Raw genomic sequence first — 27,410 nt, forward strand, 5'->3', positions numbered from 1 at the left:
ATCTACATCATGTCCTGGGGACATGAGAGGAGGTGAGTCTGAAAGTAGAAAGGAGGGTGATGACCATGAAAATGAACCTGAAAGCATGCATGGGATTACAAGGAGAGGGATTAGCATTTGCAAAGAAGCAAGAAGCATGGAAGGAGATGCAGCTGGTTGTGGGAACTGTAGAAAGTTTTGAGGAAGGGCTGACACAAGCTTTCTTATCTACAACTCCATTAGACTGTTCCTCTCCATGACCCTAGTGCTTGGCAAACAGCCTTCCACAAAGTCAGTATAATAAATGTTTACTGAACGAACAGATGAGAGTCCTTCTCTTTCCTGTCATCTTCCTGAGTCACTGCTCTGCTTGTATCAAGTGGAGACACAGAGGAAAAAGTGACAGGAATTGCTTTAGTCCCTTGCTTCAAGGGTGATGTGTTCAGGAGACAAAACCCAGAAGAAATGGGGTCATAGCAAAGTCCAGTGATATTTATGAGAGGTCACTTTCCTGCCAAAGCACTGGTGGTGGCAGCTTTGAGCTGAGGCAGGGTTTGTTTGAGAACCAGAGCCAAGACAAGCAAGCATTTGGTGTGTTGAGCTTTTCAGCAAGCTATTCAACAATTCTGACAGTTGTTTCTGTCAGCTGCACAGGAGGAAGCATCTCAAAGCCAGCTGGGTCTGTCTGGAATCACAGGTCCCCAGGTCCTTCAGCACACTCTAACCCAAGGAACAAAGCAGCCTTCTCCCCCATCTTTCATCCCTACAACAGGCACACATCTCCTCCAAGCAACTGCTCAGAACATTGGTCACCAAGAACAGAGTCAATGATGATTATAGGGAACTGTGGCTGAGATAAGGTCACTTACTATTATAAATAGTCCATGCCTCCCCCCTACATTTCTCAGCCTCCTTTGCAATTAAATTGAGCCTGTGTCACAAGTTCTAATAGTCTATGAGTGGAAGTTACATATGTCATTTCCAGGCTGAAGTCTTTAATTGCTGGTGCACAACCCTCCTGCTTCCCAGGAGGCGCAGTGGTAAAGAATCAGCCTGCCAATGCCAGAGACACAAGAGATGCAGGTTCGATCCCTGGGTTGGGAAGATCCCCTGGAGTAGGAAATGGCAACCCATTCCAGTATTCTTGCCTGGAAAAGCTCATGGACAGAGGAGCCAGATGGGCTACAGTCCATGGGGTCACAAAGTGTTGGACATGACTGAACACGCGTGTGCACACACACACACACACACACACACACACACACACACACACCCTCCAGCTCTCTTTCCCCTATTGAGGCCATCCTTAAGACCTTGGGTTGAGATGGTAGCTGCTGCTGCTGCTAAGTCGCTTCAGTCGTGTCTGACTCTGTGCGACCCCATAGACGGCAGCCCACCAGGCTCTCCCATCCCTGGGATTCTCCAGGCAAGAACACTGGAGTGGGTTGCCATTTCTTTCTCCAATGTAGGAAAGTGAAAAGTGAAAGTGAAGTTGCTCAGTCGTGTCGGACTCTTAGCGACCCCATGGACTGCAGCCTACTAGGCTCCTCTGTCCATGGGATTTTCCAGGCAAGAGTACTGGAGTGGGGTGCCATTGCCTTCTCTGAGCCCAGGAAGAAAGTGCCATGGACCTCCCTGAGTGACTGGAAGAGTGCCTTGCCCCAATAGGCAGGCTTTGTATGAGTGGGAGAAATATACCAATGTGTTGAAGCATTGAGATATACGGGTTGTTACCACAGCAGAGCCCAGCATACTTTGACCAGTATACAGAAATCAATTGTTGTTTTAGCCATCTAGCATCAAATCGCCTTCCTCCTTGAGGAGGAACATTTCGCCTCCTTATGGACCTCTTTGGTATTGCTAAATCCAGTGATCACTTCCCTGTTCTTATCTGCGTTCTCAGTGGGATTTGTCATAATTGACCACTCCCCCTGGAAACCTTTTATCTAGGTGTCTGTGACATCATGCCAGCTTGAATTTTCTCCTGTGTCACAGCCCCTGCTTCTCAGTTTCTTTCGCTGGCTTTTCTTCCACTGTTTTACCTCAAAAGTTTGAAGTTTCCCAGGGTTTATTCCTAGGGACCTTTCTCACGGTTTTAAATACCACCCATGAAAGACAGCTGGTTATCTTTTAGTACAATTTCTACCAATCTTTATTAATAACAGAGCACCTATTTTTAGGGACACATTGTGCCCAGTTAAAATCCCCACTGGGATTGTGCTACATATCCCAGTATAGCCATGTGACTACGCATTGGCTAGTGAGATGTAAGCAAATATGTGCCGGGCTTTCAAGGCAGTCTTCTTAAAAGGAAAAGTGTACCTTTCTTCTCTTTTCCCTCCCCACTGTCTGGAATGTGGGCCATAATGTGTCGACCTTAAGATTAGAAACTAATTGCTGAGAATGGCAGAGCAGCCTTGAACTTCTATGAATTATTTCTCATGAATTGAGAAATAAATTTCTATCATAAGCCTTTATTTATTTATTTATTTTGGTATTTGCAACTGAGTCTAATCCTAACCTGACACCTTCCCATTGCTGTTAAAGCGGCTTGCTTGTCTCCCATGTCTCCCATTTGTAAGGCTGATTCCGTATCTTTCCCCAGTCAGACCAGTGGGGGGTCAGAAGAAAGGCACTTCCAGGCACCCCCCAAAATGCTGGGCATCCGTCCACAATTTGTAAGTAACCAAACTACCAGAAGGTTAGAATGGGCTGTGGACCTAGGAATAGTTTAGTAGCTCACAGAAAGTACTGAATGCTAAATTGGAGGGATTTGGATTTTGTAAACCTCTCGCAGATAGGGAGATCCTGTCTGTTTCACCTAGTAATACCTCCATTTAATAGAAGCTCAATGAATATATTCTTTATTAATTACTGCTTAATATACATCAAAAGATGTATTGGAAGGTAGACCAGTTGGGAATCACTATCTGATTTACCCTCATCAGCTTTTTACAGATGGAGTAAATGAAATATCATTTTTTGGAAGCAGCAGTCGGCCCAACCTCGAGGAAAGGCAAACCGAAAACTCTGCCGCAGGTTCGATGCCGCTAAGGGAGATGATCTTGACGAAAGAGGCCGAGTAAACTATTTGAGTTACCGTCTTCTCAAGATGGCGGCCCTGGAGTCACCTGCCCTCCGAGGAGGCGGGGCTCGGCCCCAGCACGCCCAGCACGCCCCACCCGGCTCGGCCCCGCCCAGCGCCCTCCCTCCGGCATGGGCGGTGCGGGTTGTGAGGTGTCTCCGCGAAGCGCCTGCGCAGTGGGCATCGGCGCGCGGGGCGGAGGCTTTATAACCACTTCGTCCGTACTGCTCGGTTTCTATCTCTGGGAGGGCGGCTGAGGCGGCGGCGGCCGGGGCGCCGGCTGTGGGGGCGCTGAGGCGGGAGCTGTGGTGGCGCTGGGCGCCCCTCGCCCCTCGGCCTCTGGGGACCATGGGCTCTGAAAAAGACTCTGAGTCGCCGCGCTCTACATCGCTACACGCGGCTGCGCCCGACCCCAAGTGCCGCAGCGGCGGCCGGCGCCGGCGCCTCACCTTCCACAGCGTCTTCTCCTCCTCGGCCCGTGGCCGCCGCGCCCGAGCCAAACCGCAGGCCGAGCCGCCGCCCCCGGCCGCGCCGCCGCCGCCCACCCCGGCCCAAGCCTCGCCGCCCGAGGCGCTGCCCGCCGAGCCAGCCGCCGAGGCCGAGGCGGAGGCCGCGGCGACAGTGGGGCCCGGGTTAGACGATGAGGAGGCGGCGGAGGGCGGTGGCTCGGGCCCGGAGGAGGTGGAGTGCCCGCTGTGCCTGGTGCGGCTGCCGCCCGAGCGGGCCCCGCGCCTCCTCAGCTGCCCGCACCGCTCGTGCCGGGACTGCCTCCGCCACTACCTGCGCCTGGAGATCAGCGAGAGCCGGGTCCCCATCAGCTGCCCCGAGTGCAGCGAGCGACTCAACCCGCACGACATCCGCCTGCTGCTCGCCGACCCGCCGCTCATGCACAAGTACGAGGAGTTCATGCTGCGCCGCTACCTGGCCTCGGACCCCGACTGCCGCTGGTGCCCAGCCCCGGACTGCGGGTGAGCGCGGGGGCGTGGCCCTGGGGCGGTGGCCGCGGCGGAGGGGACCTGGGGCCGAAGGCTAGACCCTGCGTGTGGCCGGCCGTGAGGGGCGGTCCTCCACGCACCGTGTGTGTGTGTGTCCGTGTCCCAGCGTGGAGGGAGAGGTGAGGGATGACCAGAGGAAGGGAGGCCAGGCGGCAGTTACGGCGGGTAACCGGTAACCATTGGCAAGCCCAGACGGGTGAGGTGAACGCACCCAGTACCCAACCCCTGCCTGAGGACTTGAGGTGGGGGTCGAGCAGTGGGTAAGAAGGGAGCTGTCCATCAAGTCAGGAGGCAGCCAGAGGCTGTTTTTGGTCCGGCGAACGCCCCTCTCCAGAGGAAGCGGGTATCTCTGAATGAGGACAGGGAGGGGATATCTGGCAAAGGACGGAATAAGAACATCATTCTGAAAGGGCAGCACTTTGGAGGGGTGTGTCCAGTTGACTAGGGGCAAACTTCGCAGCGTTGCAGGAGAAGGTGTGCTCTTGCTGAGACCACCACTGCTGAAAGTTGGGATGCAGGTGACTGAAATGGCTCTAGCGGGAAAGGACAGCTCACTGGCAGCGCTCTGGGGGCAACCTGGGCATTGTGGTGTGTCTTCTGTGCCTGGCTATTGTGTGGCCACCCCAGTGGTCCTTACACTGCTGCCTTGGGCAGGGTGTGGAGTGGACAGACCCTTTCTTTGTCCAGAGAGGCAATGGGGGCACTGAGAAGGATGCCCAGAGATTGATATGATTAAGAGAAAATGTGGTTTCCCAACTCCTCCGATCTTGAGTTCTTGATGTTGCACTGTGTAGATGCAGAGACTTAATACCACCAGATTTTGCCATCTAGAGAATTCAGTGGAAAGCCCCCCACCCCACCCCCGGCGCCTCCCGCCCCCACCCTTTACTTTTAAAAATCTGATTGTGTTACTGTCAGTAATAGTAAGTTAATAATAACATCCCATAAATGGTTGCCTGCAGGAAAGAGGGACATCAGAGTGTGTCATTACCTGCTCTGTGACCTTGGCCGGATCATTTTATTCTTGTGTGTCATGTTTTGAGGACAGAAAGGGGCTAGGGACTCCTAGTAAAAAGCTGTATGTTCTTTTCTTTCAAAAGAACTAGCCTATATATCAAGGCTCTTTCATGATTTCCATGATGCTGCCATTTGTCTCCTTCAGAAGAAGCTGTCATAGAGTGTTTAGGCGGGGTGAAAGTGAAAGTGAAGTTGCTCAGTCGTTTCCGACTCTTTGGAACCCCATGGACTGTAGCCTATCAGGGTCCTCTGTCCATGGGATTCTCCAGGGAAGAATACTGGAGTGGGTTGCCATTTCCTTCTCCAGGGGATCTTCCCAACCCAGGGATCGAACCCGGGTCTCCCGCATTGCAGGCGGGCGCTTTATCGTCTGAGCCACCAGGGAAGCCCATGTCTAGGGGGGTAAGATGAGTTAATTTCTTATTATTTTTCTATTCTGCCAAACTTATTTAGAATGTATGTGTTATTTAAGCTCACTGAGATGAGGTTTCTAAATTACTTTGAAATGTGGTCAAAGGTTGAGGTGTTTGTCTATGGTAGGTCACTTTCACTTTCAGTTATTAATAATAAGTATCAGAAAAAAACCTTGTAGGCCCTTGGAAAAGTTTGCTTTTATCTGGAGATCTGGTAGTCTTCCTAGCCTTAAGAGGTTAATTTATGTGGTATTGAAGTTTTACAGACAGTATTGATCTATTTTCTGAACTAAGGGAATATTTACTTAAGAGAACACTATTTGGTTCATTTTGGAACCAAATTTGGCTCATATTATCTCCTTTTTGAGATGTGAATTTCCTTGAATTTTAACTGAGAAATGTGGGATCACTGACATTTTATTTCTGGGAAAGTTCTCTTTTTGTTTATTTCTCTGAGTCAATCTCTGTCTTTGCTCACATCAATTAAAATGGACAGGAATTAACTTACAATCTTGATGATAACTCTACACCATTCCTGACTTGGAAGTTATTAAAGTATTAGGCCATTTTTATATTAATCAAGTATTGAATTACTATCATATTATCATCCAGAGTTTTTTTTTTAATTAGTTAAAAAATTATAACAATTTTAATATAACTTTTAAATCTGTGGGTTTAAAGAAGGTGAAGTGTAGGGAGAGCAAGCAAACTAGCATCTGAGTATCCATGTGCCAGGCATACATAATTTAATTTGCTCCTTGCAACATAATAAGATACATTTGATCTAGTTTTACAGATAAGGAAACTGAAGTTTAAATGAATTGAGTGACTTATTTAGGGTCATACAACTAGTGGGTGGTGGAACCAGGCTTGGAACACTGGTGTTAATTCCAACCAAGGCCAGTATGCTTTTCTCTCAAAGCTTTAGAAAGCACAAGCTTATCAGCATTATTGGGGATGCTACTGTTTGGGTCATTTCATCAAGTGTGGCCTACAACATTGAGAGAGCCAAAGAGGCTAGAATCTGGTTTCTTTTCTGATTCTTCTTGTTAACTGCCTCTTACCTACTTTTATTTTTCTTATCTAATATAGGCCTAATCTTTTCCTTCCTTGAGAGGCCTAATTGATATTTTCAGAGTGTTTTGAGAATTCAGGTGAAGATATTAGATAAACAGGGAGTAACTTTGTATTTCTATCACTTCTCAAATAGGTGGGGATGTGGCCAGTGGTTTTGCCATCTCTTTTTAATGTCATGAGAAAAATAGTTGTTTTGTTTTAATCAAACTGTTGTTCTTTTGGGTCAGATAAAAGTCATGGATGAGAACTAGAAGAGAAGCCTAAGACCCCAGTTATTTCTTCTCATACCTGATCATCTTACTGACCACAGATCAAGTTTCTGTCAGCCAAATTTATCAAGTTCTTTACTCTGTGTGTGTGTGTGTGTCTATTTGGTGGGGTGAGGGGAGCATATGAGTGATCTTACAGAGTTCTGATCACTAGTTTCTCTGTGATTGCTCATGATAAAAGCACTATATGTTAAAAGATTATTTGCTTATGAATATTTTTGGAACATAGAAAAAAGTCTTGAATTTTTCTTTTCCTATACTTGAATACAATTTTATTATATTCATAAATAAGGAAACCAATTTCTGTGGGAAAACTTTTACATTAATATTATTAAGTACAGTATTACTGAAGGTAATCTTTCTTTTCTTTTTTTACTGTGCATGCACAGTTTGTGGGATCTTAGTTCTCAGACCAGGGATCGAACCCCAGGCCATGGCAGTGAAAGCTGCTGAGTCTTAACCACTGGACCACCAGGCAATTCCCACCAAGTATAACCTTTAAAACATGCTTTCAAATGAGATAAAATTCATTCAGAATACAGTTAACTGACATTTTTATAGTCCTTTATAATCTTCAGACTGTAACTGTTTTATGCAGGTAGATGGTGGTAAACTCATTTGATAAAGGAGAAGGCAGTTCAGAGAAGTTTAAGTGTGGGACCCAGTGTCTCACAGTTGATAAATAGTACAACTGATCTGCTATCCTTTAGAGTCTCTACTTAAGCACAGGGTCTTTTCAGAAACCTCCAAATCATGTAAACATGTAATGTTTTCCTCTCAAGTGCCCTGTCTTTAAATCTTTCAGAAGCTCTAGATTGTTGTTGTTGTTCAGTCACTAAGTCATGTCCAGGTCTTTGCGACTCCATGAACTGCACCACGCCAGGCTTCCCCGTCCTTCACTAGCTCCCTGAGTTTGCTCAGACTCAAGTCCATTGAATCAGTGATGCTATCCAACCTTCTCATCCTCTGTCACCCGCCTTTTTCTCTTGCCCTCAGTCTTTCGCAGCATCAGGGTCTTTTCCATCGAGTCAACTGTTTGCATCAGGTGGCCAAAATATTGGAGCTTCAGCTTCAGCACCAGTCCTTCCAATGAATATTCAGGGTTGATTTCCTCTGGGATTGATTGGTTTGATCTCCTTACTGTCCGAGGGACTCTCAAGAGTCTTCTCCAGCACCACAGTTGGAAAGCATCAAATCTTCAGGGCTTGGGTTTCTTTATGGTCCAACTCTCACATCTATACATGACTACTAGAAAAACCACAGCTTTGACTATATGGACCTTTTTCGACAATACACTATCTAGGTTTGTCCTAGAAGACTTGAGGGTTTGGCAAAGGAGACAACAGAATATTTCCTGGCATACAGGGGGCAGATCTTCTGTACAGATGAATAGGAGATAAGACTGTCTTGACCTAAATTCTTTGTGCAGTCCACCACTTCAGCCTCTCATTGCTGCCTTTGTCTCCTGCAGAGTCCCCCTGCATACCTGTTCCCAGAAGGTAGTATTGTCTATTGGCCTTCCTAGACAACTGGACTGAATTATCTCAAAAACAGGAAGCTTCTGTTTGTCCCTAATACATTTATGAGAGAAGAGTAAGCTCCCTGAGCAAGACAGATTTCTCAGTCAGTGAGGGAGGATTTTTCCTTTCTGAAGCTTTCTTGAATCTTTTCTCTTAATTTAGCTCTTTAGCTTCATTTTTGCACCTCTGTATCCCCTACAATCCACCATTTACATCATCTTCCAGCCCAATGTATCTTTCTCATATTTGCCAAAGTATTCATTCTAAAACAGAACATTTTATATCAGTCGCCTGCTTAAAACTGCTCATACCTAACCTATAAGATGACTTCTTATGTCTTTAAGAACATATTATTTATATGATCTATCCTTATGATTTAAGAGCCTTTATGGTTTCCAACCATCTTTTGATCTTATTTTCTATTTTTCACCTACATCAGTATTTCCTCAGGGTATAGGTATTATTGAAAAGAAAAATGTGTTGGGATTGAATAAGCTTGGGAAATGTTGGATTGAACAAAATAAAGCAACCCTTATTTCTGAGCTCCTTAGACCCTTTAAACAATTCTGATATACACTGTAAATCTTGTTAATGCTAATATGCAGGGTAAAGAAACATGTTTGTTTTTGTTTTTTGATGACATCTTTAAAGCAGACCTGAAACTTTGGTTGGTTGTAGTTCTCTGAGCTCCTTTAACAGTTATTCTGGCCTGTCTTCTGTTAGTGTCCTTATTTAACACTAAATCTTGTGCTCTGAGTAAATTGAGAGCTCTTCTAGACTAAGATATCTATGTTCCAACTTTTTCTACAATTCTGAACAAAGTCTTTCAATTAGGTCCCAAAAGAATGGTATGAGTAGTTAAATTTTTGATAATGGAGGTAAAGAATACAAACACCACAGTTTTGAGAGGAGAAACAGATAAGACAAGGGTGGGCAAGAAGAGGACAGACAGGTAATCAGCGGTCCTTTTCGGAATCATATGGTGTTGAACCTTAGATGAGGTCTGAGTATTGCAAAAAGAACTTAGACATGGTCCTCTTGACAGGATGTTTGGCCTGGTGGAGGAGACAGACAGATAGTTATAAATGCAGTGTAATAGATATTGAAGAAAATACAAGTGTTCTTAGAAGATGAATGAAAGGTTTTGCATGATTGTGTCACTAAAGACTTCATGGAGGAGGTGATACCTAATCAGGGCTTGAAGAATATGAGTAGAAATTTATGGTGGCTCAGACGGTAAAAGTGTCTGTCTACAATGTGGGAGACCCGGGTTCGATCCCTGTATCAGGAAGATCCCCTGGAGAAGGAAATGGCAACCCACTCCAGTACTCTTGCCTGGAGAATCCCATGGATGGAAGACCCTGGTAGGCTACAATCCATGGGGTCGCAAAGAGTTGGACACGGCTGAGCGACTTCATTTCATTTCACTTCAAACAAAGATGAGGGTAGAGAAAATTAGGCGTCTTAAACCAGAATGTTACAAGCAAATGCGTGGAGGTATGTAAATTCAGGACTAAGTCTGCGGTCTAATTTGGTTTGCCTCTGGATGTGCAGTGTGGGGAGCATGATCTGGGAAGTGACTTGAGATTGATCTGAAAAGGTAGACTGGATTCAAATTGGTAGGTCTAAGTATGCCATGCAAAGAAGTATAGATTTGAAGGAATTTTTTCTTTCTTTCTTTTTTTTTTGAAGGATTTTAAGCAAAAGAGTAACATTATGATAGATAAACTTTTGGCATTGGAATTTGGATTGGAGTAGGGAATAAGCAGACCAGATAGTCTTACAGTTGTCTGTTCAAGAGATGACATGGTTTTGAACTAGGGCAGTAAAAAGGAAGGTAGTGATAGTATGGCTCACTCGGCCTGTGTCATCCACCCTTATATATGTTCAGAGTCTGTTTGTAAAGAAGTTACATGGCCTGGAACAGTGAAGTATAGACATAATATAGGAACACATTTCTTTAACTACCAGGATTTGTTGGCACTTAATCAAATTTATACTAATGGGATTTCCATCCCCCCAGGCTAGAGTAAGGTATTGTGGTCTAGCCTGTCACATTATAATGTTTCTGAAGATGGCAAATTGACAGAATTAATAAGTTGTATGAACTTAAGAGGGAGAAAGGATGCTTCTGTTTTCTTGGCATCATGTAATTTCCTAGACCTTACATTTAGCTTCTAATTAGCAAACCTGAATGCTCTGTTGAGCTAAGAAAGCAGAGTAGGAGAGAGATCCAATGTAGGCCAGAGAAGAGAAAGAACAAAACAGTTTTTTTTTTCTTTTCTTTTTTTGACTACCTAGAGTAGGAGATTGCCCTATTCAGAATATAGGAATTTACTCCTCAAAAGGGCTTATACAGAATTTTAGGATTAAGTTACAATAATTGGCATATAGAAAGCCAATAGATACATAGATAAGTTTAAAAGATTGCTTTAGGGAAATGTAATGGCCCAAGAGAAGAGACCTGGGTAAAATAAAAAACCCAAAGAGGAGAGGGTCTCTATATCATTCCTTCAAAACAGGTGTTTTAAGCATGAATCAGTGTGCTAGACCCTGGAGATTAAAAAATGGTTGGTATTTTTTCTTGCTTAGTCTGGTTGGGAGAAGCATACATAAAAACAGATATTTACTGTATAATGTGTTAAGTATTGTGAAGTAATTATGCACAGACAGGAAGTGGGCAACCAACTGCCTGGAGAGGTTAAGTGGATTTTATAGAAAGGATGACATTTGAGCTGGTTCTTAAACAGATTAGTATTTGCCAGGGCAAGAAGTAAGCAAAGGGCATTTCAAGGCAGAAAGGAATAGAATATGCAAAGGCCAGGAAGTACGACAACATGTGCTGTGTATTTATACCATAACTTTCAGGGCAAGATCTCAAATGCAGTTTTAAAACATGTTTAGTTACACTTGAAAGCGGCAAGCACCTATACTTCCATTTTAGGGATAGAATCTAAAGTTGGGAGATTTTAATTAGCTCAGTGTCATGCAGTATGAGTCAGGGGCAAAGAGCCTAGACCAGGCACCCAAAAACCGGAATGCCAAGTCTCGTGCCCTGAGTAATTCTGTGTCACAATAATAGGTTGCTGTAGGTTCATGAGTATTTGAGGTTATTTTACTTCCTTCAGAATTCCACACCCAAAATTGATATTGTCAGTCCTATCAAATGTTCTTTAAAAAAAAAGAAAAAGAAAAATCTGTTAATAAATATTACTCCCACTATGTGAGGTAGAAATGTATCATGAAATGTTCAAAGGCTTCCTGACTGGCAATCTGTCTAATTTGTATTGTCTTGTCTGAAGTTGACTTAATACTTTTTTCTGAGATCACCTAGTACCTTTCTTATTTAACACAAAATAGCAAGCAAATCACTTTCTTCAAGAAAAATGTTGTTTATCTTTAGTAGTTATTTTGCAACTAGGTGGGATAAATTTGCTCAGAACTCCTACAGGATATGAATCATTTGCATTTATACATTGAACTCACTTTGCTCTTTTTGAAAAGTGTTTTAATACAGCCTGTATTGTGTAACATAGATGAAACCTTGTCATTGATATTTTCAGTGTCATTCTCAAATCAACTTGCAGAATCTATGATAAGCCTGGAACTTAAGTTGCTGTCATAAATATCTAGTGTACAATCAAATAAGCAAACTGTAAAATAGATCTAAGAAAATGCTATTATTCTTTTGTTTAAGTTGTTTGAGGTCTTTGGCTGTTGGAGGAGAGCATGGAATAGGGGATGACAACACCAAGCCTGCAATCGTTGACTTGTTTAAAAATTGTTTGAAAAAAAAAAAAATTGTTTGAACTTTCACTACTGCTGTCTTCCCTTCTTCGTTTGTTTAAATTACTTTTTTTTTTTAATTCTTATTTTAAATGCATCCACTTACTAGGGTAGCCTGTGCATTTAGTTGAGATTTTTAGAGTTAGAAAGGCTAATAGTTGTAAATACATTGGATTGTTTGTAGGAAAATAATTCTTGCTAAATAAACATGAATTGTAAGAAACAGTTAATTCTGGTTGGTGCTGATAGATTCTGAATTGTGTTTCATAACTAAGAATATTTTATCAGAAGGGATTAGGAGGAAATAATCGCCATATTCCATGTTGATTAATAAGACTGATGAGTGGTATTCTTGGATTCTGGAACCTGTCAAGAAAGAAGATATTTCAAGGTGTACATTCAAGTTGGAAAAAATTATGGAAAGATAAAATGAGCTTTCAATTGTCTTTCAGTCTGTCATCAGGTCAATTTCACTGTGAAACCTAAAAATGAAAAAGTATTGAAATCATAAAACTCCCAGAAGAAAATATAGGAAGAACACTGTTTGACATAAATTGTAGCAGTATTTTTTTTTTCATCTGTCTCCTAAAGCAGAGGCAATAGCAAAAATAAATGATCCTTGGACTTCCCTGGTGGTCCAGTGGATAAGAATCTAGCTGCCAATGCAGGGGACATGGGTTCAATCCCTGGTTCTGGAAAATTCCACATGCCCGGGAGCAACCAAGCCCACTTGTTACAACTACTGAGCCCAAGCTCTTGAGCCCATGAGCTGCATCTATTGAGTCCGCATACCACAACTCCTGAAGCCCATGCCCTGGAGAGTGTACTCTGCAGTAAAAGAAGCCGCCACAGTGAGAAGCCCCGAACCGCAGTAAAGAGGAGCCTCTACTCACTGCAACTAAAGAAAGCTTGTGCACAGCAACAAAGACTCAGCACAGCCAAAAAAAAAATAAGTAATTTTTTTAAAAAGTATTTCTTAAAAAAAATAAATGAGACCTGATTAAACTTAAAAGCTTCTGTACCACAAAGGAAACCATTGACAAAACAAAAAGACAACCTACTGAATGAGAGAAAATATTTTCTAATGATATGAGTGATAAGGAGTTAATATCCAAAATATATAAGCAGCTCATACAAATCAACATCAAAAAAACAAAAACAGTCCAGTTGAAAAATGGGCAGACTTGAATAGACATTTTTCCAGAGAAGACATACAAATGACCAACAGTCACATGAAGAGATGCTCAGCATCATTCATTAATCATCAGAGAAATGCAAATTAAAATCAGTGAGATGTTACCTACACCTCTCAGAATGGCTATCATCAACATGGCCACAAATAACAAATGCCGGCAAGGATGCAGAGAAAAGGGAACCCTCATACACCGTTGGTGGCAATGTAAATTGTGTCACTATTATGAAAAACAGTATGGAGATTTCTCCAAAAATTAAAAATAGAATTACCATGTGTGCATGCGTGCTAAATTGCTTCAGTCATGTCCAACTCTTTGCTACCCTGTGTACTGTAGCCTGCCAGGCTCCTCTGTCTATGGGATTCTCCAGGCAAGAATACTGGAGTGGGTTGTCCTGCCCTCCTCCAGGGGATCGTCCCAATCCAGGGATGGAGCCTGTGTCTCTTATGTTTCCTGCATTGGCAGGCAGGTTCTTTACCACTAGTGCCACCTGCGAAGCCCCTGGAACCCAGCAATTCCATTCCTGGGTATTTATCTGAAAAAAAAAAAAAAAAAACCCAACACCAGTTGAAAAAGATACATGCACCTTTATAGCAGCATTTATAACAGCATTATTTGCTGTTGCCAAAATATGAAAGTTGCCAAGATATGCAGTTGCCGAGATATAAGACTTCCCTGATAGCCCAGCTGGTAAAGAATCTGCCTGCAATGCAGGAGACCCCAGTTCAATTCCTGGATTGGAAAGATCTGCTGCAGAAGGGATAGGCTACCCACTCCAGTATTCTTGGGTTTCCCTTGTGGCTCAGCTGGTAAAGAATTTGCCTGCAATTCAGGAGACCTGGATTCGACCCCTGGGTTAGGAAGATCCCTGCAGAAGGGAAGGACTACCCACTCTGGTATTCTGACTTGGAGAATTCTGTGAACTGTATAGTCCATGGGGTCACAAAGAGTCGGACATGAATGAGTGACTTTCACTTTCACTTTTAAGATATGAAAACAACGTAAGTGTCCATCAACAGATGAATGGATTTTAAAAATATGGTGTACACATACAATAGAATGCTACTCAGCCATAAAAAATGAAATTTTGCCATTTTCAACAACATTGTTGGACCCAGAAGATATTATGCTAAATGAAATAAGCCAGAGAAAGAAAAATATAGATGGTATTACTTATATGTGCAATCTAAAAAATAAACTAGTGACTATTAAAAAACAGACACACAGATATAGAGAACAAACTAGCGGTTACCCTTGGGGGAGAGGGGAGGGATATGGGACAGACAGGATAGGGGCAGGGCATTAAGAGGTACAAACTACTATGTCTTAAAATGTTACAGGGATACATAGTACAACACAGGGAATATAGCCAAAATTTTATAACTATAAATGGAATACAGCTTAAAAGCTGTGAATCATTGTTGTACCCCTGAAACATATAATATTGTACATGAACTATACCACAGTTTTTTTAAAAGTATACTTGCTTTAGTTTTTTCTATTGTTCTTGATTATACAAATGTTCTGTCCTTTAAATAAATTCTGATTTCTCTAAATATAGCAAACCATCGAAAGGAAATAGTTTTGTACCCTTATTTATGAAACTTGCTATGACAAACTGTTCCCAAAGCAGCTTAAACTATGACTGAATACATGCTAGGAATTCAGGCTGAAAGTCCAGTTGTTAAGACTCTGTGCTTCCACTGCAGGGGACATGGGTTCAAACTCTGGTTGGAACTTTCTCACACAGAATATGCGTGCGTGTTACACATATGTGTGTTCTTTCCTCTATATCATATGAACTGTGGGGTACACCAAACAGTGTTACCCCACTGGAACCAATGCATAATGTCTTAGCTTATTTATATCTTGTCCTATTTCCTTACCCAGGTATGCAGTTATTGCCTATGGCTGTGCCAGCTGCCCAAAGCTGACCTGTGAGAGGGAAGGCTGCCAGACTGAGTTCTGTTACCACTGCAAGCAAATATGGCATCCAAATCAGACATGCGATATGGCCCGTCAGCAGAGGGCACAGACATTGCGAGTCCGCACCAAGCACACTTCAGGTCTCAGTTATGGACAAGAATCTGGACCAGGTATAAGTTGGTGTAGTCTCATTTGTCTCTTTATTTGATATTTCATAATGTGAGCCCAAAGTTGGGAGAGATTACCTTAATGTATGATTCAAGGATTAGAAAGCAGAAACTATTTGCTAATACTCTCAATACTATATTTAATATGTAGCTTCTCTCTCTGGCCGTTTATAGGCTGTCCAACCCAGGTGAATTGGAATAAAGCAAAACTGAATTCTGTAGTTTCTACCTTCTTAGTAATATGTCTCAAATTGGAGAGCAGTTAGGTACTTTTGCTGGGGGCATTTTCAGTCCTTTCATCATGAGCAGAAAGACATTTAGTATTAGACCTATCCTGTTTTCCTACTAGCTTTAAGTACATCACTGTTTTTGGAAGTAGGGTACAGATTTGAGGAAAGCAAATGATGTTAGTATGGATTAATGATTAACCTTAAAAGGAGAAATATCACACATTCAGTTTCAACCTTGCCATGTCAAAGGAAACCTGTTTTAAAATGTCAGTGGGCTTACTAACTTTTATAAATGTGCTTTATTTCACTGATGTCATTTGGGAAAAGCTAGTAGGAAAGATTTACCAATCACTTTTTCCTGGCACAACCTAATCTCCTTTTTGTTTTTAATAGGTTAGTTCCTAGCTTGCTGTGAAAATTACCAGGTGTATGCTACTTAGCACACACAGTGTTTTTAGGTTTTGAATTTTAAAGTATCATGGCAAGAGGCTGTGGAGTGTGTTAACAACAAACCACAGTAATACTTGTTGAACCTGTGAAAGGAGTTTCCTGAACTAAGATTTTTCAAGACTTAAAACCAAATGCAGGCTACAGACTGTTCTTCCTGTAGAACTGTGCTTTTAATTTGCCAGCCTATTGACTGCTGAAATTCCATTTTTCTTGGAACCATCTTTCTCCCTAGGGAAGTCTCTCTGCTCAGAGTGTGGCTCACGTGCTGTGTAAGATGCCAGTTTGGGGGATAGGCAGCTCAATATGAGACAGGATCCGTTTTATGAAATTTCCTGAGGTCTAGACGTAGCCAGCCTTCCAGCGAAGTGGGTTTGCACAATCTGGAATCCTCAGTCAGAAATTCTTGACTGTCTCATTTCTTATGCATACTCCTGGGAATAATAAAACCAAACTAGGTTTAAATAGGGGTATTTTTCTACCCATTCTTCTTCCCTCCCCTCAGCAGATGACATCAAGCCATGCCCACGATGCAGTGCTTACATTATCAAGATGAATGATGGAAGCTGTAATCATATGACCTGTGCAGTGTGTGGCTGTGAATTCTGTTGGCTTTGTATGAAAGAGATCTCAGATTTGCATTACCTCAGGTGAGATGAGAATAATTTTTTTTTTTTTTTGGAGTATAATTGCTTTACAATGTGTTAGTCTCTGCTGTACAATGAAGTAAATAAATCAGCTAAAATGTACACTTATATCTCCTCCCTCTTGAACCTCCCTTCTGCCTCCACCGTCCCACCCATCTAGGTCATCACAGAGCACCAAGCTGAGCTCCCTGTGCTATACTGCTGTTTCTCACTAGCTCTCTGCTTTACACACAGTAGTGTATGTATGTCAGTCCTACTCTCCCAGTTCATCTCACCCTTCCCTCTGACATCCTTTTACGTAAATCAGTAAGAGAACAAGACCATAAAAACAGTAGGTCCATTGTTTTTATTTATAATCTTCATCTCTTACTGATTGAGGGTAAAGGATGTCAAAGAGACATCATCTGTCCTCTCATTACAGCATTCAGTTCAGTTCAGTCGCTCAGTCATGTCTGACTCTTCGCGACCCCATGAATTGCAGCACGCCAGGCCTCCCTGTCCATCACCAACTCCTGGAATTCACTCAAACCCACATCCATCGAGTCGGTGATGCCATTCAGCCATCTCATCCTCTGTCGTCCCCTTCTCTTCTGCCCCCAATCCCTCCCAGCATCAGAGTCTTTTCCAATGAGTCATCTCTTTGCATGAGGTGGCCAAAGTACTGGAGTTTCAGCTTTAGCATCATTCCTTCCAAAGAACACCCAGGACTGATCTCCTTTAGAATGGACTGGTTGGATCTCCTTGCAGTCCAAGGGACTCTCAAGAGTCTTCTCCAACACCACAGTTCAAAAGCATCAATTCTTTGGCTCTCAGCTTTCTTCACAGTCCAACTGTCACATCCATACATGACCACAGGAAAAACCATAGCCTTGACTAGACAGACCTTTATTGGCAAAGTAATGTCTCTGCTTTTTAATATGCTATCTAGGTTGGTCATAACTTTCCTTCCAAGGAGTAAGCGTCTTTTAATTTCATGGCTGCAGTCACCATCTGCAGTGATTTTGGAGCCCAAAAAATAAAGTCTGACACTGTTTCCACTGTTTCCCCATCTATTTCCCATGAAGTGATGGGACCAGATGCCATTACAGCATAAGGAAGCTATAAAAACTTCCTCTGAAACACCCTTCCAATCATGTTTTTCTCCAGCTCAGCAACTTCCAGTGACTGTTTTCCCTTACCTTCCAGATAGAGTTCAACTTCCTTAGGATGGTTTTTAAGGTTTTTTTTACAGTCTGGCCCCAATATACTTTTTACTTTTTTCCATTTTGCTTTCATACATACTGTATCCCAGATTATCTGTGTCTCTTCTGTGCTTTTAGCTCCCTGACTGTTCATGTTCTTTCCTTTGCCTGGAATGCCTTCTAATCACCTCACCTCCCAGCAACCCCATTTTATCTCAACCTGTTCAGTTCTTATCAAGTCTTCAAGAGCCACTTTAAATGCCATTCCATCTGTGATGCCTTCCCCCAGCTTCTTCTGCCTCATTCTTCTTTACTGACATTCTTTACATGTTCCTTTATAAACACTATGACTGTTACTTCGTTTACATGTCTAATTTTGTTAAGCTATATTATGAATCTTAGGCCGATGTTAACCTTTTTACAGTACCTTGGATGTAGTAGTCATTGAAATATTGTCCTGAAGGAGGTAATATTTACAAATTTAACATTCATTGTGTAGATGAAACACTTTCATTTCCAATTTAGCAAACATTTGAGTACTTACAGTATACCAGTTATTACGGACCTAGGAGTACATAAGACGTGACCCCTAACTTTCAAAATTGCTTACCCTGTCTAGTAGAAAAGACAGCACAAAGGGAGTAAACAAAAATGGCTGGACTCAGAACGACTAAGTGTAAAAGTGGGCAAACTCAGAGTATGAAACTGCTGTAAAGGGTGTGATGAAATATTTTTATATCTTATCCCAGGAACATGATTTGCAGTATCTATATATGCCAAGAAAACTATGCAAATCAAAGAGAGTTCCTTCACTGCAGAATACAAAATGTTTGGATGAGATGTCAAGTGTATAGACTTACAGGTTCCTGTGTAGTATCACACAAAGAAGTAGGTTCATTTTGGTGGGTTAGAGAGGATGGAGTTCAGCAGAAAAGAATGGAAAAGAGGTTTCAAGTTTAGAGACCTGCCTTTACAAAAAAAATAAAGAGCCAGAACTCTAAATAGTTTCCCCTCATGCAATATATTCATTTCTTATAACCTTCTATAACTATTAACTCTTGCTCTTATCAAACTCTCTGGTAACAATAGCAGCATTTGTAATATTGACATTAACTTTGGCATATTTCCTCTGCAGCCCCTCTGGCTGTACATTCTGGGGCAAGAAGCCATGGAGCCGTAAGAAGAAAATTCTGTGGCAGCTGGGCACATTGATTGGTGCTCCAGTGGGGATTTCCCTCATTGCTGGCATTGCCATTCCTGCCATGGTCATCGGCATTCCTGTTTATGTTGGTAGGAAGGTAAGATGTTGAGTTCTGTCCCTCTTCCATCTTCAGATCTGTTGGTAGAGTTTTGAAGGAAATGGGGAGGAGCTTATATTTCAGAGCTGCCTAAAAGCCAACTGGTTCTTGAATAATAACATTAATTTCTTAGATGGATTTTCATAAACCCCCAAGAGATCTAAAAGTTCTTTTTAACATCCTGGGCCTGGTTTGTCTCAGTGACTTAAAGGTTGAAATGCTTACTTCATTCCCCTACCTTGTCTCTTGTATTAACTTTTTCATATTAGTTTATACCTTCCTGGGGCTTCCCTGGTGGCTCAGAGGTTAAAGCGTCTGCCTCTATTGCGGGAGACCTGGGTTCGATCCCTGGGTCTGGAAGATCCTCTGGAGAAGAAATGGCAACCCACTCCAGTATTCTTGCCTGGAGAATCCCATGGACAGAGGAGCGTGGTGGGCTACAGTCCACGGGGTCACAAAGAGTCAGACACGACTGAGCAACTTAACTATACCTTCCTGGTCTGAGTTAGATTAAAATGTGAGAAAGATGTCTCTTTGAGATGAGGGACTATGTTTTAATATAGATAACTTATAAGGGAATATTTACTTATCCTTTTTCTCCCCAGCAAAAAGATTGATGTCCTAACTCACTGACAGGTATTTTCTTTCTTCTTAGATTCATAGCAGGTATGAGGGAAGGAAAACCTCCAAACATAAGAGGAATTTGGCGATCACAGGAGGAGTGACTTTGTCGGTCATCGCATCCCCTGTCATTGCTGCGGTTAGCGTTGGTAAGAAGCTAGCCAAGATTACGACTCCCTCTACCACCTGGCCTCACCCCACCCCACCTACTCCAGTCAGCTTTCTGGCCTCACAGTTTAGCCAGCTGGCCAGATGTTTCACCTCTGGAGGCTCCTACATTTTTATGTCAGACCCACCTTGGGAGTTAACTCTTGTAGGCACTGTTATTGTTATTATTATCAAGCTTCCCTGGTGGCTCAGATGGTACAGAACCTGCCTACAATGTGGGAGACCTGGGTTTGATCCTCGCGTCGGGAAGATCTCCTGGAGAAGAGAATGGCAACCTACTCCAGTATGTTTGCCTAGAGAATTCCATGGACAGAAGGGCCTAGAAGGCTACCGTCCAAGGGGTCTCAAAGAGTCGGACATGACTGAGCAAATAACACTTCACTTTCGTTATTATTATCAGCCACGCTAAAGTATCAGAGTTTGGGATCTTTTATTCTTAAGTTAGTACCTAGAACTCCATCTGGCACATAAAAAAAGGTTGAATTAAAGGATATTACTTTAAGGCCTAGGTTTTCACCTTTTCTCTTCCCTCTCCACTTGCCATAAAACCCACAAAACAAAATTTTTATATACTTAATGCCTCATAGTATTTTGGGAGGCATGAGGGTTTGTTTTAGAATAATAATAAGATAACTCCATTTGCCAGGAGCAGGTCTGAGGGTTTGCCTGTATTAATTCATTTAATCCTCACAACAGCATAGTTGTGACAGAAGGTATAGTAAGTTGTCCCGTTAGCTGGGACATGAATCAGGGCAGTCTGATTTCAGAGTCTGGGCTCTTAACAATTAAGCCTTTCTGCCTTCCACAGCAGTAAGATTTTAGAATTAACACTCAGGGGTGGGGCAGGGATCCTAAACCCTCAGTCACTTATTTCGTGTTTGATTATTAATTTGTTCTGGGATTAGCATCTCAGCAATGAAGGGAAGTGGGGAAACGAAAGCAACATACATGTGCTGTGCTGGGCCCTATGCATGCATTGATCTTTGGCAGCCCAAGGAAGACATGTCCAAGGTTGTAATGGCTGGTAAATTGAATCCAGGATGCTAACCCAGGCCTTTCTGATTCTAAGTCCAGTCGTCATTCTGTTAGACCAGGCTGCGTCTTTAGCACAGTCATATTCTTTCTTTGACCCTTTATAAAGTGGTTTGTCTGTCTTCACCTATGGGAAGGAGAATTCAGGACAGCTGCAACCCGATGGCTTGCTGACGTGTTTCCTTCTCTTCCCAGGTATTGGCGTCCCTATCATGCTGGCTTATGTCTATGGGGTTGTGCCTATTTCTCTCTGTCGAGGAGGTGGCTGTGGAGTTAGTACAGCCAACGGAAAGGGAGTGAAAATTGAGTTTGATGAAGATGATGGTCCAATCACAGGTAAAAGAATTTTCATTTCCCTTTGAATTTATGGGACACAAGATAAAAGTCAGTGAAATTCAGCACATTTTACAGAGAGATTGACATTGGATTACTTTGGATAATGAGCTTTATAGGAGGTAAAGTATTTTTAGCTTTTAATTTCTTTGTTCCAGAGTTATTAGGTTAATTCCTCTGGTACTTGCCTCTGTGTGGCAGGTACTCCAAGTAACTCTTAAATATGCTGGTAATAGTAAATTATATAAGTATAATAAAGTCTTATATCTGCACAATACTTTATAATTTTCAGAAGACTTTACACAGTTATTATTTCACTTGGTTTTTACAACAGCTCTGAAGAGAGAGGACTAGGGCTGTTATTATCCCCGATTAACTGGAACTTCTTTATGCCTTTGTCTCAACATCTGTTAAATGGGTTTAAGAACTTCTGAAGAGCTGGAACTGTAGCAGGTCTTCTGACTTATGCTTTGATATTGTTTCCACTTTACCATATTAACTAGCCTGAGACACAGAGATCCCCAGAGATTTTTCAGACTTCCTACTAGAATCAGCACATGACCTAAATGTATTTGGAAATATTTATGTTTGATTAGGTGGCATCTGTAGCATAATGGAAAGAATAGTGGACTCAGAATCACATGGTAGTATTGTGTGACTGACCATAGACAAGGCATTTAGTTCTAAGCTTTCATTTCCTCATCTAAAATTGAGGTTACTAGTCCCTATTTCTTGGGAAAATTAAATGTGAGCATATGTTAAAATACCTGATACATGGTGGCTGCATGTAGATGCTATTCCTTAAGTGAATAAATGAGTGTTTTTCTATATGACTGTTCTCTACTCTAAAGAGTCATTGCAAGAAGATGCCAGACCCTGTTTTGATGTTGTGCTATCTTCAATTGTGATGTTTGGTTCCATCCCCAGTGGCAGATGCCTGGCGAGCCCTCAAGAATCCCAGCATTGGGGAAAGCAGCATTGAAGGTCTAACTAGCGTACTGAGCACCAGTGGAAGCCCTACAGATGGACTCAGTGTTATGCAAGGTCCATACAGCGAAACAGCCAGCTTTGCAGCCCTCTCAGGGGGCACACTGAGTGGTGGCATTCTTTCCAGTGGCAAGGGAAAATACAGCAGGTAAGCGATTTCTGACAGAACTAGTTGGAATTATAAGAAGTAACATATCATGTTGAGCCATTTCTCTGTACCAGGCACGTCTCATATAGCATCTCATTTTAATCTAATCATCAATGGGGTTTTGGTTTTTTTTTTTTAACTTTTGCAATTAGAAAACAGGCTAAAAAGGTTGAGTGACACAACATAAAAATTCTGTTTTTCTTCCCACTGTACCATAGTGACTCCATATAAAGAATAATCTTGACTTCAGATCCTCCCTCTACTGTGTTAGGCTGCCTCTTTTAGGAAGGGGCAGCATGCATTTTTGTAGAATTCCCAAGACTGTGCCCTCCATTAGGCTTGTCACTGGCTTTTAGTTGAACAGCATTTATGCTGTATCTTGTTGGCTTATTGGTACTGTGACCTTATAACCTTCCTGTTCTGATTCCCGTTTGATAAGAAAAATCAATTCTATACACTTGTGTTCAGAATATGTAAGTCTTTATGACTAAAATGGTTGTGACTTGGTTGGTTGTTTCACCAGGTAGATAAAACAGAACACATTCAGAGGAGCATAGCAGATGTTACGTGAGAAGCAGTTATTTGAATGCACTGGAGAAGAGAGGCCTGAGGAGGGGTAAAGGTGATACAGAACAAGGTACAGAGGTAGAGGAGATGCTTACCTTCAGGTATCGGAAGGGCCTTGAAGTGGAAAGAAGGATTAAGACTTCTGCCTCATGCCAAGAGATAGATTAAGATGATTCGGCAGAGGCTAGAGGGAAACAAATTTTGTTTCATTACAGTGACTGTAGGAAAAATCTGTACAAAGTCCAAAGAAGGAATGGATTATATCAGTAGATACTGAGCTCTGTACCTCTGGAAGTATTTGAAGTGAGACCAGAGGGCCAACTGGCTATTAGGAGGTCAAGTAGCAGTTGGCAGATGGGCTGGATCCCACACCTGAATGCGTGTCACTCGCTTGAGAGCCTTTTAAAAATAGATTGCAGTGCCCTATCCCAGAATTAATAAATTAGAATCTCCCAGAGTGGGACCTAGGAATCTCTGTTTTGAAAATTCTCCCCAGCTGATTCTAGCATAACCATTGCACAGACCAGCTTCTGGGAACCACCCAAGGAGGTGGCCTTTGTGAAAGGCCTCTTCCAGTTCTGAGAGTGATCTATGGCAGAGCTGAAACTAGGACCCAGGTCTCTGACTCAGTGCACTTCCCACTACACTGCCTCATTTTCCCGGACTAAGGCACATTCCTGAAGGGCATCTAAGGCTGGAGGAGCAGAGCAGAGACTCAGACAGCAGGTTGGAGGTTGACTGAATGTGCAGCTGTAGGCTGCTGCTGACCTGTTGGTGTCTCCTGACTGTGGTTCTCTCTTGTTAGGGGATCCCGCCTCCACATGCTGGAGAATTCACTGCTGTGCTTTGTTAAAACCAACACCCCTGTAAATAAGCAGACATAATTGGGGACTGACTTGCTGAAACTGCAGCTTAGCCAGGCCAGCTGTTCCAGTTCTGTGAAAGCCTTTTATAGGAAGTGAATGAGTCAGATGGGTTTGACTGTGAAACCCATTATGAGGAAATACTTAAATGTGCAACCAAATGATATTGGAGCCAAGATAGGAAAAGCTATGGGTCCCCTGAGACACCATTGGGAAAGTTTGCTGCCGTTGTTGGAGGCTGACTCTTATGTGTCCTTGAAGCTGAATGTTTAAGTTCCTAGTACATGGAAGACATGGAGGGTAAAGTGTAAATGAGATGTGGCCTCTCCTCTTGGAGCTCACAACTGAGTGTGAGAGAGATGTGTAAATTGATTTAATACATAGGTAGTTGCTGTGAAGCACTTTGCAGAAAGTGGTTTGACGGAAGAAGGAAGGGAGATAATGGTTCCTTTGTTGTTAAGAACTGAGTATGAATTTGTCACATAGAGAAAGGAAACTTCAAAGAGAGGGACTAGCATATGCAAAGTCAGAGAGGTATACAATGTGTATAGGTGTGTAAGGGGAAAAATCCAATGTGATTAGGATTTAGGATCTGTGGTTAGAGGTGGAACTGGAAACAGAGCTTGGAGGCAGATCAGGTAGACCTTAAATGCCCAATGGCAAGAGGGAGCCAAGAGAGGGGCTGTTAGATTGATTAGGTTATTATCCACTTTGGCACTGATCTGAAAGTTGTTTGACTTGAACTTATGGCTACTGGAGACAGCACAATTGCAGTTACCCACACGGGAGCTGTTAAGAGCCTGAAGTTAAGCAGTAGCGGTGGGGATGGAAAGGAGGGGACGATTTCAAAAGATAACTTTAAGAGAGAAAATGTGTGGGCATCTCTTTGAGCTATTTGGCATTTGGAGAAGATCAGATCAACTCAATTTGCAAGAGAATAATGTAAGAGGTATGTGCCAGGAAGCAGACTGTCTTGGAATACCCAGGTCTCATATTAACTTAAACGTCCCCTCTTTACACAGGTTAGAAGTCCAAGCCGATGTCCAAAAGGAAATTTTCCCTAAAGACACAGCCAGTCTTGGTGCAATTAGCGACAACGCAAGCACTCGTGCCATGGCCGGTTCCATAATCAGTTCCTACAACCCACAGGACAGGTATGTGAACAGTCAGATGCCTAGGAGAAGTTGCATTTTTTGGTTGAGTTTTGGCCCTAGAAGCTCAATGCCTCATGTTAGGGCTCTGTGTACCATACAGTGGGATACATGGTGTGTATACCCTGTGAATTCATTGAGCACATTCTTGGTATGGGAGTGTTTGGCATCTCTTGATTGATTCTTCTTGTTAGCACTTGATTTTTAGAGGTTTTTTCTTCCTTTTTCTTTTTTTTTTTGGCTGTTTTAACAGTGTAATTATTCACATGGAACTTAACAGGCTAGATGGGTATTCACTGATGTCTGTGGCTCTATGGTTTCTGCTCTTACGTTGATCCTTGCTTGACGTGGCTCCTTGTAGCCTATTTCTCTATTTTTGAGAAGCTCGTGTATCTGGTATGGTGTGATTACAGCACTCCCTACTGGAGAGATTCTGGTTTCTTCTCATTGTAGCGGAGAAGTAAAAAGCTGTGACTCTTTCACTTTCATATTTTGAGGAAGATAGTGTGAGGTTCTGATCCTTACTTGAATTTTGGAAGCTCATTTTTAGTTGTTTAAAGAAATTGGCAGAATAACTAATAAGGATATATAGCAGAGGAAACTCTTTTCAATATTCTATAATGACCTATGTGGGGAAAGAATCTTTAAAAAGAGTGGCTATGTGTATAGGTATAACTGATTCACTTTGCAGTACAGCAGAAACTAATGCAACATTGTAAATCAGCTATACTCCAATAAAAATTTTAAAAGAAATAAATTGTCAGAGATGTTTGTGTGCGTATTTTAAATCAGCAAGGAGATCTCATTGTTCTTCTCCATCTTATTTGAGTACTAGATTAAATTTTATTTTCTCTAAAAGTGAGCTCTAGTCTACTATTTACCTATTTTTTTGGACTTTCTAATCCTGAACCCACAAACTGCTTTTACCAACAGGTGTAGCATGACCCATGCATGATTCAGCAAAGTGGATTTTGTCTCCACAGAGAATGCAACAATATGGAAATCCAAGTGGACATTGAAGCCAAACCAAGTCACTATCAGCTAGTGAGTGGCAGCAGTACAGAGGACTCACTCCATGTTCATGCACAGATGGCAGAGAATGAAGAAGAAGGCGGCGGTGGTAGTTCCGGCAGCAGTGGCAACGGTGAAGAGGACCCCCCCTGCAAACACCAAAGCTGTGAACAGAAAGACTGCCTGGCCAGCAAACCTTGGGACATCAGCCTGGCCCAGCCCGAGAGCATCCGCAGTGACCTTGAGAGCTCTGATACACAGTCAGATGACGTGCCAGACATCACCTCAGATGAGTGTGGCTCCCCTCGCTCCCAAGCCGCAGCCTGCCCCTCAACACCCAGAGCCCCCGGTGCACCAAGCCCAAGTGCCCATATGAACCTCTCTGCCCCAGCTGAGGGCAAGACTATCTTGAGGCCAGAAGATGCAGAAGCCAGAGTATGAAGTGGAATGAATGCTCCTGTTTTGAGAAGCACACTTGTAACTGCATCTTTTGGAATCTTTTTGGGGGGCAGGGATTTCTGTACTTTTATTTCAGAGATTCTCTGGTCACAGGTTTTCCCCAGGGAAATTCTGAGAAATTTGCAGTTTCTTACCAGATGAAACATGGAAATTTTGCCCTTAGTTCCATGCATCCCCACATCTCCTTCGCCCCCCCTACCCTTTTTTAGTTTTAATTTATTGGTTAAACTTATGGTGGCAATCCGTGAGGTGTGTCAAAGAGTGTACAGATGTATGTGTGTATATTGTATGTATGCTAACATATTACTGAAGGACACATTTTAATAAATAAAAATTTCTGTCGTAATTCAGCTCCTCTCATTTTCCTTGGCTTGGATAGTCCTCCAGAGCCAAGTGTTTGATTGAAACAGACCACTACATCTTTAACAGTCTATAAATCTGAACTTTCCTAATCCCAGGGAAGAAAGATGGTATTCTAACCAGACTGGAAGGAAGTGAAGTCGCTCAGTCATGTCCGATTCTTTGCGACCCCACGGACTGCAGCCTCCCAGGCTCCTCTGTCCATGGGATTTTCCAGGCGAAAGTACTGGAGTGGGGTGCCATTCATATATAAACCCACGACTCCTAGCATGACAGAAAGCAAAGCCAAGATTGTCTTGGACTGTGTAGTCAGACTGAAGAATTAGCTGGAGTCAGTCAGATGCCCTCTAGAGGCAGCTGTGCAGTTTTCCTGTTAAGCTGTATTTACCCCTTTTTGCATTATACTCACTGTTAGAAATGTGCTTCCAAGGAGGGAAGGGGTGTCAGTTCTACTGGCTCTTCAGAAATCCCAGTGAATGT

General features: G+C 42.6%; 1 protein-coding gene across 2 annotated transcripts; it reads left to right on the top strand.

Moving 5' to 3' along the window:
* The first annotated feature begins 3,242 nt into the window (after positions 1–3,242).
* RNF19B (ring finger protein 19B) lies at positions 3,243–26,920 on the top strand. 2 transcript variants are annotated; one of them, XM_061388755.1, is made up of 9 exons: positions 3,243–4,032; positions 15,225–15,430; positions 16,610–16,754; positions 19,068–19,230; positions 19,886–20,000; positions 21,247–21,387; positions 22,312–22,519; positions 24,972–25,103; positions 26,084–26,920. In XM_061388755.1, the coding sequence occupies exons 1-9, from the start codon at positions 3,413–3,415 to the stop codon at positions 26,550–26,552; spliced, it is 2,199 nt and encodes a 732-aa protein (XP_061244739.1). In that variant the 5' UTR covers positions 3,243–3,412; the 3' UTR covers positions 26,553–26,920. The 2 variants fall into 2 exon arrangements, with proteins under 2 accessions (XP_061244739.1, XP_061244746.1); XM_061388762.1 differs by having other exon boundaries at positions 3,244–4,032; positions 16,613–16,754.
* The last annotated feature ends 490 nt before the right edge of the window (positions 26,921–27,410 follow it).

Source organism: Bos javanicus, chromosome 2, assembly GCF_032452875.1.
Source record: "Bos javanicus breed banteng chromosome 2, ARS-OSU_banteng_1.0, whole genome shotgun sequence".
Lineage (NCBI taxonomy): Eukaryota > Metazoa > Chordata > Mammalia > Artiodactyla > Bovidae > Bos > Bos javanicus.

What these genes read in the sequence shown, in the direction of transcription:
- RNF19B (XM_061388755.1), top strand. Translation starts at nt 3,413, where the DNA reads ATGGGCTCTGAAAAAGACTCTGAGTCGCCGCGCTCTACATCGCTACAC. An exon ending in AGATGATGGTCCAATCACAG is followed by an intron (nt 21,388 to 22,311) that starts GTAAAAGAATTT and finishes TTCCATCCCCAG; the next exon opens with TGGCAGATGCCTGGCGAGCC. An exon ending in TCCTACAACCCACAGGACAG is followed by an intron (nt 25,104 to 26,083) that starts GTATGTGAACAG and finishes TTGTCTCCACAG; the next exon opens with AGAATGCAACAATATGGAAA.